Source organism: Salvia splendens, chromosome 11 (genome assembly GCF_004379255.2).
Source record: "Salvia splendens isolate huo1 chromosome 11, SspV2, whole genome shotgun sequence".
In the NCBI taxonomy this organism is placed as follows: domain Eukaryota; kingdom Viridiplantae; phylum Streptophyta; class Magnoliopsida; order Lamiales; family Lamiaceae; genus Salvia; species Salvia splendens.
In genome coordinates, this window is record NC_056042.1 from 4,195,337 (window position 1) to 4,209,901 (window position 14,565).

The 14,565-nt window shown below is 44.9% G+C and overlaps 2 protein-coding genes across 2 annotated transcripts; one reads left to right on the plus strand and one right to left on the minus strand.

Moving 5' to 3' along the window:
• Positions 1-8,922: 8,922 nt before the first annotated feature.
• Positions 8,923-9,463, plus strand: LOC121755154 (non-specific lipid-transfer protein 2-like). Its single transcript, XM_042150436.1, has one exon. It carries the CDS (start codon positions 9,042-9,044, stop codon positions 9,324-9,326), a length of 285 nt encoding a protein of 94 aa, XP_042006370.1. The 5' UTR covers positions 8,923-9,041; the 3' UTR covers positions 9,327-9,463.
• Positions 9,464-9,877: 414 nt separating this feature from the next.
• LOC121756116 (uncharacterized protein At4g26485-like) lies at positions 9,878-11,258 on the minus strand. The gene is made up of 3 exons (XM_042151580.1): positions 10,667-11,258; positions 10,245-10,446; positions 9,878-10,157 (listed from the first exon to the last, which is right to left on the minus strand). Exons 1-3 carry the CDS (start codon positions 11,256-11,258, stop codon positions 9,878-9,880), a joined length of 1,074 nt encoding a protein of 357 aa, XP_042007514.1.
• Positions 11,259-14,565: the final 3,307 nt, after the last annotated feature.

Below are 14,565 nucleotides of genomic sequence, written 5' to 3' on the forward strand. Positions count from 1 at the left end.
GGAAGGCGGAGCTGGAGCTTCCTCTCATTTGCTCTGATGAGCTGAAGATCAGATCCTTTGTTTTTGTTGTTTCCGACCTAACCGACGATTCATCTTCTCCAGTGAAGTCTTCCGTAAGCGGCCTCGTTTTCTGCCTGAAAACTGAATCCGTTCAATCTGTTGTGGCCAAGGGTGTGGCCGCCGGTGCTGTTTCTGAAGACGAAATGATCGAGTGTGAAGGCGCTTGCTGCGGCGGGGTCATGTGCAAGGTGAAGGACTCATATTGCAACCTCTAGCTAATCTGCTTGCCTGCAAATAAATGCGGCGACGGCAGCTTAGCCGTCTCTTCGAGAACGTGTCAAGCTGGGGCAACTCTTTAACTTGTTTACTTTCTCTATATGAATCCCTAGTTGACCCAGTTTACCCTCATTTGTAATGAGGGTTGAGAGTTTTGTAGAGCAGTGATAACCGGCACGATTTGGGAGAAGGAAAGTTGCGATTGAAGAAAAGGAAACCGACGCCGGCGACGACGTGATGGCAAATTGCCGCTGCTGCAGAGAAACAACGGTGCTGTTATTGTGAGATTGAGAAGGAGAAAATATAATTGATTTTAGGGTAGGGTAAATTTGGGGATTTTTGGCCAGTCCGCAATTTTTTTAACATGTCAGCAGCCACCTCAGCTTAAAATCACATATCAGCTTGTTTCATAGCCGGAAAATCCATCATGGGAAAACGGCAGGGGCGGAGCCACCATGTACGGAGCAGGGTCAAATGCCCCCCCCCCATGCCTTCAACACTATTGTATTTTTATATATAAAATGCCAATTATATTAACAAACTACACTAATGCCCCTCTTAAATGCATAAAATTTTTCTACACAATATATTTTTGCCCCTACTCAATTAAAATCCTAGCTCCGCCCCTGGAAAACGGCAACCAAATATAAAGTTCATGGCATTATAAGTCAATTTTTTAGTTCGTGGAAAAAAACTGGAATTTGACAAAAATTTATGACTTTTAGGGCCGTTTGCCCAATAAATAAATAAAATTATTTTGACATCCGTATATTATAATTACCGTTACCATATGCAGAATGTATAATATGGTTTACTTGTAAAAATTGTGTAGTAAAATATAGTAGGAGTAATTCAAAAAAAGAAGTTGAAAAATTTGGAAAAAAATAAAAGTTTGTCATTAATAGCATCTCATGTGCAGACAAATATAGACAGACATAGTTAGGCGATATAGAAAAGAAGAAAGGTGAAGGTTAGAAATGAGTGTAAATAAAGATTGTGAGTTAGTTACATGATGAATCCGCGAATTTGTGGTGGTAGTAAATGCAGGAAAGTAGAGATCACAACACAGAGATTTACGTGGTTCGATTTACTGAGGTAAATCTACGTCCACGGGAAGAAAAGAGAGCAGAGTTGTATTGCTTGATCTGTTTTCTACAGCTTACAAATACAAGCTTGCTATATGATATTTTCTCTCTAGAGTTGGTGAATCCTCTATCGGATCTAAGTTCCGTTTATATATAGAACTGAGATCGTGGCTTGCATCACCACCCTAAGTCGTGGAGGTCACGGAGGTCATGAGATCCTGCATGGCCACTAATTAGGCGGTGGCTTACATCATCAGTAATTATGTCGTGGATGTCGTGGAGAACTGAGAGCCTGCATGGGTCCACCACTAGATAGATCGTGTCTCCCAGTTCGGTATTGCCGAGCAGCTTTTGCCGATGCTGAGAGTAGAGCTTGATGCCGACCTGAGGGCAGAGCTTGATTGGTTGGCTTTTACCGAGCTGTGGGCTGAGGCCGAACTCTTTGGTTGTGCCGAACTGAACTCTTAGCCGAACTCTTTGGTCATGCCGAACTAATACTCTTTCTCGGGCTTTGTGCTGGCTTGTTTAGTACGTACTCCATCACTACCCCCCCCGAAGAGCGAAGTGAATCACTTCGGCATCCTGGATAATGGTACGGGGTAAGTTGATGTTTGTCCTCGGTCTTATGAAGTGAACTCTTCTTTGACCAGACTTGGTCCTTGGTCTTGATGAAATAAACATCTTTGACCGGACTCGTCTTTGGCCTGATGAAATAAACATCTTTGACCGGACTCGTCTTTGGTCTGATGAAATAAACATCTTTGACCGGACTAAGCTTGTCTTTGGTCTGATGAAATAAACATCTTTGACCGGACTAAGCTTGTGTTTGGTCTGATGAAATAAACATCTTTGACCGGACTAGGCTTGTGTCCTAATTTGGCGAGTTTTATCGCTCGGATCGGACTTTCCGTTGTCCTAATTTGGGGATCGGACTTTCCCTTGTCCTAATTCGGCGAGTTTTATCGCGTGGATCTGACTTTCCCTTGTCCTAATTCAGGCAAGTTTTATCGCGAGAATCGGACTTTTGTTGCAGTTCGTTTCAGACGAAGTGCTTGATTTTTAAGCCGAATTGTGGTCTTGTATCCTCTTTAGAAGCTTGGACTTCACAATCGTTGGCTTATTGCAGCTCGTTTCAGACGAACTGCTTGTTTAAGCTGAATTGTGGTCTTGTATCTTCTGTAGAAGCTTCGACTCTCAATCGTTGGCTTGTACATGTTCTAAGAAGGGGATCAGCCTTCGAAGAACAAGATACCTCAGTAACATTTGTAAGAGACGACACGCACAGAGACAGACAACACACAGACAAAACGCACAGAGACAAATAAAGACCAAGCAAACCAAGAAAGCACATTGACCGAACAGGACCCAAGACTGACTGACCGGACTGTCTCTTACAAATGGAACTTTTTGAGGTTGGAAATGTGCCATGTTCGGGGTACCTGTTCTCCTGACATGTGAGCCAATTTGTAAGACCCTTTGCCGAGGACTTCTGACACCCGATACGGACCTTCCCATGTGGGTTCGAGCTTGCCCAGCTTTTCTGCTCGGCTTACTTCGTTGTTTCTCAAGACGAGATCTCCCACTTGAAATTGCAGCTTCTTCACCCTTTGGTTGTAATACCGGGCTACTTGCTCCTTGTACTTGGCTGCTTTTATGCATGCCAATTCTCTTCTTTCTTCGGCAAGATCTAGCTCGGCTCTCAGTCCGTCGTCATTCATTTCTGAGGAGAAATTTAGAGTTCGGGGACTGGGTACGCCGATCTCCACCGGAATTACGGCTTCAGTGCCGTACACCAGACTGTACGGAGTTTCACCGTTGGAGATTGTGGGTGTAGTTCGGTAGGACCATAGGACTTGAGGGAGATTTTCTACCCATTGTCCTTTGGCTTGTTCTAACCGAGCTTTTAACCCTTTCACCAGGATACGATTTGTTACCTCCGTTTGTCCGTTTGCTTGTGGATGAGAGACCGAAGTGAACCGCTGTTGAATATTCAGCTCTTGGCACCAATTCTTGAACGTCTTGTCGGTGAACTGAGTCCCGTTATCCGAGATGAGGATGTGGGGTATGCCGAATCGGCACACTATGTTCTTCCAGACGAAATCCAATGCCTTCGAGCTCGTTATCGTAGCTAATGGTTCAGCTTCCACCCACTTCGTAAAGTAGTCCACGGCAACGATTAGGAATTTCATTTGCCGAGGAGCTTGAGGAAGTGGTCCCACTATGTCTATGCCCCATTGCATGAAAGGCCAAGGGCTCTGCATAGTGGATAGATCGGTCTGCGGCATCTTTGGGATATTTGCATGGATTTGGCACTTCGGGCAGGTCTTGACGAGCTGCACTGCTTCTTGTACCAAGGTTGGCCAATAATATCCCCATCTCAGAACTTTTTTAGCTAAAGCTCTGGCTCCGATGTGGCTACCGCACGATCCTTCATGAACTTCTCTGAGGATGTAGTCCGTCTCTTCTGGTCCCACGCACCGCAATAATGGCTGGAGGTAAGACTTTCTAAAGAGGACTCCTTCATGAAGTTCGTACCGAAGTGCTCGGCACGTGATCTTCCGAGCTTCTCTCCTATCCTCGGGCAATTGTCCTTGATCCAGATACTGCAAGATCGGCGTCATCCAGTTCGGCGAGCTGGATACTGAATGTACCTCGGCTTCATCAATGCTTCGATGCATTAATTCTTCCGCCTTTGAGCTCGGATCTGAGGCCAACTTACTTAAGGTATCTGCTCGGCTATTTTCCGCTCTGGGAATGCGGATTATCCGAAAATAGGAGAAACTTCGGCTGATGCTTTGCGCTTTGTCCAAATACTCCTTCATTCTCTCGTCACGAGCTTCACTTGTACCCAACATGTGATTTACTATGACTTGTGAATCACAATGGACTTTGAGAGATTTGACGAGCAGACTTTGCGCTAACTGGAGTCCGGCCAGGAGGGCTTCGTACTCGGCTTCATTATTAGTAGTGGGGAATAGGAACCGAAGTGAGTAGGTTACCTCGTGTCCGTCGGGAGCGACAAGTAAAATACCAGCTCCACTTCCCATCTTGTTTGAAGCTCCATCTACGAATCCGCTCCAGCAGTCCGGCGGCTCTACTTCGGATTCCAAGGGCTGTACTAGTTCGGCATTGGCAGAATTCTTCTGTTCGACAATAACAGGAATTGCTTGATCGAACTTTGCTTCTGCAAGAAAATCTGCCAAGGCTTGTCCCTTGATAGCTTTCCGAGGTAGATACTCGATTGAGTGTTCTCCCAGCTCTATGGCCCATTTGGCGATTCTGCCTGATGCTTCTGGTTTGGTCAAAACTTGCCGAAGAGGCAGATCGGTTAAGACGCATACCTTGTGAGCGTAGAAGTATGGCCGCAGTCTCCTTGCTGCATTTACTAACGCCAGAGCAATTTTTTCCAGAGGTTGATACCTTGTTTCTGGACCTCTTAATGCTCGGCTTGTAAAGTAGATGGGAAACTGCTTTAGGCCTTCTTCTCGTACAAGCACCGCGCTGATGGTTTGATCCGATGCCGCTAAGTATAAGAATATTACTTCGGCTTCGGTTGGAGCAGAGAGAATAGGAAGCTCGGCTAGATAACTTTTGAGCTCGTCAAAGGCCTTTTTCTGCTCGGCTCCCCACTCGAACTTTGGTGCCTTTTTCAACACCTTGAAGAACGGCAGTTGCTTTTCGGCTGCTTGGGAAAGGAATCGATTCAGTGCGGCTAGACATCCGGTTAGCCTTTGCACGTCATGTATGGACTTCGGCATTGCCATGTCCTGAACGACTTGAACTTTTGAGGGGTTTGCCTTGAGTCCGTCCTTTGAAACCCAACAACCCAGAAACTTTCCCGAATCTACCAAAAAGGTACACTTTTGGGGATTAAGTTTGAGGTTGGCTTTCTTGAGCACGTTGAGAGTGGACTTGAGGTTGTCTTCGTACTCCGAAGTGCTTTTGCTTTTGACAACTATGTCGTCGACATACACTTCAACCTGCTTTCCGATTAGGTGCCGAAAAAGCTTGTCTACCATCCTTTGATAAGTGGCTCCGGCATTCTTTAAACCGAATGGCATCTTTTTATAAGCGAAAATGCCAAAATCGGTAATGAAAGCTGTTTTCGGAGCGTCACTCTCATCCATCAACACCTGGTGATATCCTTTGTATAGATCAAGAAAACAGAAAATTTCGAAGCCGATCAAAGCTTCTACTTTTTTATCTATATTCGGAAGGGGATAGCAATCTTTAGGACAGTGCTTGTTTAGATCGGTAAAATCTATGCACATCCGCCATCCTCCTTCCTTTTTCTTGATCATGACAGGATTGGCCACCCACGAAGGATATTTCACCTCGAATAGTACATCCGCTTTTAGTAATTGGCGGACTTCGTCATGGATGACTTGGCTTCTTTCTGCCGCAAAGAGTCTTTGCTTCTGTTTTACTGGCCGGATTGAAGGATCAATATTTAACCGATGAGTGATTACCTCGGGGGGCACTCCGGTCATGTCCAACGAAGACCATGCAAAGACATCTTTGTACTCCTTGAGGAGCTGAATGGTCTTTTCTCGGAGTAGAGGCGTTCCTGCGAAGCCGATCTTGACCGTTCTGGATGGATCGTCATCGTATAACCGAACGGTCATTGAGTTCGGCTCTGAAGTGACTTCGGCCATCTCGCTTGCCTCTGACTCCGGTTGCTGTGATTGCTATGCTTGATGGTGCCGAACTGATTGCTCGGCACTTTTAAGCGCAATCTGCAAACATTCTTTTGCTCTCTTTTGATCACCTCGGATGACCGCTATCCCACCTTTAGTGGGGATCTTGATGGTGAGGTGATAAGTAGAGCAAACGGCCCGAACTGTGTTGAGCCAGTCTCTCCCCAGGATGATGTTGTACGGGGACCGAGCTTTTACCACAAAGAACTCGATCATCGTATTGGAGCTTGTAGGCGCTTTTCCCACCGTGATCGGAAGGCTGATAATACCTTCAGGGCGGGTGTCTTCCTGGGCGAAACTTTTCAGAGGAAGTGGAGCCGGACTGAGCCGAGCTGGATCCACTTCCATTTTATCAAAACATTCTTTAAAAAGAACGCTGACTGACGCTCCTGTATCCACAAATACTCTGTGGATCAGTTTGTTTGCCACTCCGGCTTGAATGACAATAGCGTCTTGGTGAGGAGAGATGGTCGGGACGGGATCGGCATCTGAAAATGTAATCACTTCGTCTTTCTTCAGCCTTTTATGTGTTGGCTCCTCTTGATTGGAACCTCTGCGTTCTGCTTTTAGGGACGACTTAGTCTTCCCGGCAGGGAGAGCATCAATAGTCAGGATTACTCCATCATATTGCGGCTCGTCGTCGTCTTCGGGATCCTCATGCCTTTTCGGATCCTGAGGATTGCAGTTCGCACCTCTCTGTCTTTTGTTCTTTTTCGGCTGCTTGCTTTGGTATTTTTTTAACGTTCCTGTTTTCACAAGAACATCAATACCTGCAGCCAAATTTCGGCACTCCTCGGTATCATGACCGTGGGCTTGATGGAAGGAGCAATATTGATCCTGAGGTCGCCGCGCGGCTGATTTCGTCATCCGCTTTGGTTTTTCGAACATATCGGAATGTAGTTCGAAAATTTCCGTTCTTGACTTGTTTAATGGTACGAACTGAGCGGGCGGCTTCTCAGGATTGAGCCGTGGCCCCAATCTGCCTTGTACCGGTGCCCTTTGAATTCTTTCAAAAGGAGTTCGGCGAGGAAGCACCTGGCCGCTTTGATCGGGCTTCTTTTTCTCTTCTTGGGATGAGCTGTCTAAAGACCGTTTTCGACGGTCTGCCTCATCCGCACGGGAAAACTGGTCCGCAATGTCCCACATTTCTTGAGCTGTTTGCGGGCCGCACTCCACGAGCTTTCTGTAGAGAGCTCCGGGCAGGATTCCATTTTGGAATGCCGAAATGACAAGTAGATCATTGAGATTATCTACTTGTAGGCACTCCTTATGGAATCTCGTCAGGAAGTCGCTGATCTTTTCGTCGCGACCTTGACGTATAGAAAGCAGCTGAGCCGAGGTAATTCGGACTTCCGCTTTCTGAAAGAACCTCCTATGAAAAGCATCCATTAGATCTCGGTAGGATCGAATGCTGTCCTGAGGAAGGCTGTCGAACCACCTTCTGGCGTTCCCGATGAGCAACTCGGGGAACAGCTTGCACATGTGGACCTCATTGAGACCCTGGTTCGCCATATTATATTGATAGCATCCCAAGAAGTCATGAGGATCCACTAGCCCGTCATAAGTCGTTGACGGTATCCGGTAGTTCCGCGGCAAAGGAGTTCGGATGATATCGTCCGAGAACGGAGTCTTTAATGCTCCGTACATGGCGAACCCGACATCTCTTCGGTACGGAGGAGAAGGAGTTCTCCTGTGATTCCGGTGCCGAGGAGAAACAGGAACATGTCGGGGTTGAGGATTCTTCTTCCTGGAAGACACGGCACTACTGCGGTGGTGACTTTCATGTCTGGATGAGGAAGGAGAATCTACCGTTTTCGTCTTCGGCTGTTGGCTCTTTTGCAGGAAGGTTAAGAACTCCTCCTGCTTCTCAGCCAAGAACAGCTTGACAGCCTCATTCAAATCAGGCTGCTGGGAAGACTCGGTGTGTGGACCTTTTGAGCGGCTTGTTCCTTCACCGTGAGAACTGGATACAGACTTCTCACGAGGCTGCTTTCCAGGCCTATGGGCTGCTGGGTTAACTTCCTCATGGTCATCACGGACGGAGGCACGGGAGTTGTGCGATCTGGCATGCATTTTTTTTTGTAGTGGAAAAAGGGTCAAAAATTCGCTTTATCACAGATTTGGTTCTCTGATTCCCACAGACGGCGCCAGTGATGAATCCGCGAATTTTTGGTGGTAGTAAATGCAGGAAAGTAGAGATCACAACACAGAGATTTACGTGGTTCGATTTACTGAGGTAAATCTACGTCCACGGGAAGAAAAGAGAGCAGAGTTGTATTGCTTGATCTGTTTTCTACAGCTTACAAATACAAGCTTGCTATATGATATTTTCTCTCTAGAGTTGGTGAATCCTCTATCGGATCTAAGTTTCGTTTATATATAGAACTGAGATCGTGGCTTGCATCACCACCCTAAGTCGTGGAGGTCACGGAGGTCATGAGATCCTGCATGGCCACTAATTAGGCGGTGGCTTACATCATCAGTAATTATGTCGTGGATGTCGTGGAGAACTGAGAGCCTGCATGGGTCCACCACTAGATAGATCGTGTCTCCCAGTTCGGTATTGCCGAGCAGCTTTTGCCGATGCTGAGAGTAGAGCTTGATGCCGACCTGAGGGCAGAGCTTGATTGGTTGGCTTTTACCGAGCTGTGGGCTGAGGCCGAACTCTTTGGTTGTGCCGAACTGAACTCTTAGCCGAACTCTTTGGTCATGCCGAACTAATACTCTTTCTCGGGCTTTGTGCTGGCTTGTTTAGTACGTACTCCATCATTACACATGGCGTAGCGTAGCGTAGCTGAGCATCTACTATCAATCCCATTCGTCGGCATGCAGAGCTGATTCACTCCACAAATTAACCAATTCCGCCCACAGATTTCAACGGTTTCATCCCAACTCCCCACCCCTATAAATTCCTCTCTACTCAATTTCTTAATTAACATAGCATTAGCATTAGCATTAGCATACAAACAAATCCAGATTGAAAATGAAGAAGGGGATCGCAACTGCGGCTTTGTTTGTGATGGTTGTGATGGCAGCTGCGGTGGTGCAGGATGCTGCGGCGGTGGAGTGCAACCCAATGAAGCTGTTCCCGTGCCTGGGGGCGATATCGTCGGGGCGGGATCCGTCGGCGGAGTGCTGCACGAAGCTCAAGGAGCAGCAGCCGTGCTTCTGCGAGTACATCAGGAACCCGCAGTTGAAGCCCTACGTTGACTCTCCTAATGCCAAAAAAGTTGCTGCCGTCTGCGGCATCAAGCCTCCGACTTGCTAATCGAGTTTTAATTAAATTCTACTACTACCATCTTTTTTAATTTCGGATTCTGTTTCATTCCAAGTAAAAGACATATTGCCAAAAGGGGAAACAAACAAGTCGGAAAAAACACAATAAAACCGAAATAAAATTATGGTCATTTTGTTTGGTTTGGCACTTTCAAACAAGTAACATTTCTTCTAATCCTTTTGCACTACGGAGTAATAAGTTTACGTAATATTCATGTAATCGGAGCTATAATTGATGGAAATTCACGAGAGGAATCAAGTTATGAGAGAAAGTGAGACACGCAATTCAACTTATGGTAATCTTGAACCCCCTATTCCATCCCACCAAACAAATTTTATTTTAAAAGCCTACATATATTGGCCAACAAAAAAAAAACTGATATTAATGGCTGACGGAGAGAGTAGTAATTAATCATTTAGGTAACAAAACACAGTATTCCATAATATAACTTCAAAAACATCATAAAACAAGAGTCCCGGATATCATACATTTGGCATAACATTAACTGAAATCTATGTAATCAAAAAGTGAAGATAAACAGATCAAAGTGAAACTGATTTAAGGCCGAATTTGAAGGTTTTGCTAGGGTTGCAATCGAAGTTGCCATCACCCCCAAATCCGTACTTGGTGTTGTAGCCTGGATAATCACCACATTTAAATTTCACGGCCTCTATAAGTTTTAGCCCGTGCGATGAAGCAAGGCTCTCCACCTTAAAGTCGGCGTGGAAACCATTGGTCTTATGCGTAATGTGAATCTCACCATTTTCACTTAACATATTCTTCGCGTTCATCAGAAACTTGCTCACCAGTTTCCTGTGACGACTGCGCATGCATTGCATAAACAAAAATTCTTACTATATACATGAATGAATCATGAAATAAAAACAAATAAAATTCCTTCCGGCTGACCTAAGCTGGGATTCTTTTGGCACGCTCTTGCCGAAAAATCCAGCATAAGGAAAGTTGTATATAATGCGATCAAATTTAAGTTTTCCGAGCAGTTCATGGTTCGCCATTTTCTTAGCATTGATCCCATGCATCACCTTGCCCTCTCTCCTCCTTAATTCTTCGATGTTGGACATAGCATTCCTATAATGCTCCTTCAAAAATGCTGATACAATCACATCCAAACGATCAGTTTGGCAAGCATTGTGTTGAAAAGTACAACCACAAAGCTCAAATATATATCAACATTCGATGGATCGATCAAGCAGGCGACAAATTACAAAATACTCCGTACTAGTAATAGAAATAGTGAAACTTTCCTAGGGTAATAGTAAAAGTAGGGAAAAAATACCCAACTTTTGGTATACAGTCTATCTATTTATTACCATGAGAATCAAGGGATGAGGCTATGATGTTGGCGGCAGAGCCAAAAGCCAAGGCGAGACACGCGGAGAAGGAGAAGTCGCCTTCTCCGACCAACAGTATCTTATGCCAGCTGCTATAATGCTTTATCCTCTTCTCGGCGATACTCCTCTTTACTTTCTCCTTGGATTTTCTAGACGAGTTTATTTCCAAGCAAGGGGAAATTCCCACCTCAATCTCGTTCGAGCATCCGATCTCAGGCACAGAAACAACATGAGCTTGTTGATCACCAGTTAAAGACCCAACTGTATCTACCAAGAGAGAGTGTGAAGAGGAATCCCCGCGAGACCAAATTTGACCTAAAAGCGGATTTTGAATGGGGAGTGACGATGGATCTGCTGATTTTGTAGATACGACGACGCTTACTGCCTTTTGCAGTATGGCTTTTGTTGCTTTGTAGATTGAACTAAAGGAAACCAATATTGATTCTTCATTTGATCTGTATTCATTCTGCACATTTGGATAACCCACGAGGCTTCCACCTCCACCTTCTTCTTCTTCATCTGGGCTTCTACACCCCAAGAATCTAGTCCTCATGCTCTGGAAATTTCCCATTATTCTTGATCTTCACTACATTTCATGGAAAATGACAAGTAAATTTTGAGATATGTAACATCACTTCACTTGTGTATTTTCTCGAAGAGGTGAGGAGGCATGCTAATAAATGGCATGCATTAATATGCGTTGCTTCCGATAACATTTTTCTCTTGTGTTCATATTTTTTGACGTTTTGTGTGCATACGAATCGTTACGTTTTCCCAAATACTACTGAAGTACTATTTCTCTTCTAAGTATTTGATCCCTCCAATCCACTGTACAAGTCATTTTTTTATTTTGGTGTTTTATAATAGTGGAGTCCATTAATTTTATTTAGTAAAAGTAACACATTTTCTCAGTCTTACTTTTCACTTCCCTCTTATTTATTAATCTCAACATTTTCTTCTCTCCTATTTAGTTATCTTTTTATTTAATACATTACACACATTTTTTTCTTAATCTCTGTGCCGAAAAGAAATGTCTTCACTATTATAGAACGAAAACTATTTTAGTTGGAGGTGGGATAGGACTTATATCACAAAATTATCCATCTAGAATTAAGCTGTAGTAAGATTCAATCTTATTAATATAACATAATATTCTTTATTTTTATTGATATGGTTAATATGTTCAGTTTTGGGTCAAAATATTTGGTTAAGATCATTTTCAAATCGGATCAATCGAACTTTTTAGGGTATCAGCAGTGGGGCGCCCTAAGACGCGCCCTATGGCGCGAATTAATATGAATTTAAACCGGCGGTTAAAAACACTAATAAATTAAAATACGAATTTCAAAAACTTCATTTCATTTAATAAAAATTAATACATTACAATGCGAATAAAAAAAAACGCAAACTTAGCGACGGCGGTTACGAGCACACACTTCTTCAATCATGTCGCTCATAAGCTGCGCATGATCCTGTTGGTTCCGCATTGAGGCCTGTCTAGATAGAACCTCATTGAAATCTAACGGTAACCCTCTATCGGGTGTCTCGGTCGACGTGCCGGACGAGCTAGATGCACGGTCATCTACATTCCAATCGGTGATGCTTCCGCCTTCATTCTCGACTATCATGTTGTGCATGATTATGCACGCATATATGACATCGGTGATGACTTCCTTGTACCAGGAACGAGCCGGCCCTTTCACAATTGTCCACCGTGATTGGAGCACACCAAATGCCCGCTCGACATCCTTCCGCGCCGACTCCTGCTTGTGCGCAAATAAAACTCTCTTCTCACCAATTGGGCAGCTAATCGTCTTTAGGAAAACTGGCCACCGTTGGTAGATGACATCGGCCAAGTAGTACCACATATGGTATTGGCGTCTGTTGGCAGTGAACTCGATGGCCGGGCCGTTGCCGTTACATTGCTCGGTGAAGAGGGTGGACGAGTTGAGGACGTTAATGTCGTCGTTCGACCCGGCTACGCTGAAGTAAGCATGCCAGATCCAGATTCGATGGTCAGCGACGGCTTCGAGGATCATCGTCGGGTGGCTGCCCTTGTATCCACTTGTGAATTGGCCTCTCCACGCCGTCGGACAATTCTTCCACTGCCAGTGCATACAGTCGATGCTCCCGAACATCCCAGGAAACCCGTGCGCCGTCTCGTGCATCTGCATCAGACCCTGGCAATCAGTGGCAGTCGGCTTGCGCAAATATGTGTCGCCATAGGCCTCTACTATCCCCCGACAAAAGCGCTTCAGACACTCGCGGCCTGTAGAATCCCCGCAGTGGAGGTACTCGTCAAAAAGGTCCGTCGTGGTGCCGTATGCCAATTGACGAATAGCAGTCGTGCACTTTTGCAATGGTGTAAGGCCGGGTTTGCCGATGTCGTCCTCCCGAAACGTGAAGTATTCATCACGCGAAGACAATGTTCGAACAATGCTGAGAAAAAGGTACCGCAACATTCTAAACCGGCGGCGGAAAACAGTCGGGCCACATCGTGGTTGATCGGCAAAATAGTCTTCAACCAGACGTCTGTGAGCTTCCGGGTGGTCGCGTCGGACATACGTCCTATGTCGAATAGGCCTATGGACTTGCTCAGCCGCCGCTGCCGCCGCCTCCTCCTCGCGCTGCATTGCCGCATAGCATGCCGCCATGGCCACTTCAACGGCTGCATCTAATGCTTCTGACGTCGAACTACCGGACTCGGACGAACTAGAACTATTGGTGTCGTCGCCGAGATTCATTTTGGTTGGATGTTGAGAGAGAATATGTAAAGAGATAGTCGATATATTCGTATGTACAAATGAATGAGGAACGAGATTTAAATAGAAAATAAAAAACTCGCGTCATCGTCTGCGACCATCGTCCGCGTAGCCCACAGTGGGGCGGACGATGGCACGGCCGATGGCCTATCGTCCGCGGCCATCGTCCTCGTAGGCCGCAATGGGGCGGACGATGGCGCGGACGATGGACATCGTCCGCGCTATACTCCGCGCCCTTAGTATAGGGATCGACGATCGTCCGCGCCCTATGTCACGCACCCGCAATGGGGCGGACGATGCGCGCCATCGGGCGTGCCATCGTCCGCCCCATTGCGGATGGCCTTAGTGCTAAAATTTAACTCTGACTATAACCTACGGTTTTCCGAACTAGCTTATTGGACTCAGGTGGATTTTAGTTTAGTCAATAGGCCTATATATTTTGGGCTTATAAAATGAAATAAACCCAAAAATTTGATCAGTTCGACTACTTTGGGCTTATAAGTTCAGTTTAGTCTGATTAAATATTTTCTAAATTCACATACTCGAAAAGATTTGTCAATTTTCTAAGGTTCTACATTTCAAAATTAAAAGTTGCCTATTATAAAACAACTTCAGTAGTTGATTTCTATTTTCAACTTTCAAAAGTCGAATTAAATTTATTTTGATGCAATTCGTTACGCGAGTTTATTTATTCCGAGATGCGATTTTTGATTTTTCACAGTTCACCTTTATTTCACTGTTTTCAACAAAGTCGATGGTGGCAGGTCCCATATATTTGGCATTACCTGGGATTTGGATCCCTGCTGTGTTGTGCACATAGCGAATAATAAAAAAAATAATTTTTTTTATTATTAAAAAATTGTTTTGTGAGTGTGCACAGCAGTGCTGTGCACCGCAGGGGATCCACCCCCCATTACCGGTCGGGCCAAAATTCCTATTCAAGTTCAAAAATAGATTAAATAAGTAAGAAATATATATACGTTGACACTCTTATTAATATTTCAAATGTAGTATTTGTCTACTATTATGATATTGATCTACTTTCTAAGTAATTAATTCATAAAAACAAGATTTTTCAATATTTAAAAAGAAACCAGCACTAATAGAGGCAATCTG

Bases quoted from the DNA above. Each gene is read 5' to 3' on its own strand.
- LOC121755154 (XM_042150436.1), top strand. From the start codon at position 9,042: ATGAAGAAGGGGATCGCAACTGCGGCTTTGTTTGTGATGGTTGTGATG.
- LOC121756116 (XM_042151580.1), bottom strand. From the start codon at position 11,258: ATGGGAAATTTCCAGAGCATGAGGACTAGATTCTTGGGGTGTAGAAGC. The intron at 10,447-10,666 runs GTAATAAATAGA...TGATTGTATCAG, and splicing joins CTCATCCCTTGATTCTCATG to CATTTTTGAAGGAGCATTAT. The intron at 10,158-10,244 runs GTCAGCCGGAAG...ATGCATGCGCAG, and splicing joins CCAAAAGAATCCCAGCTTAG to TCGTCACAGGAAACTGGTGA.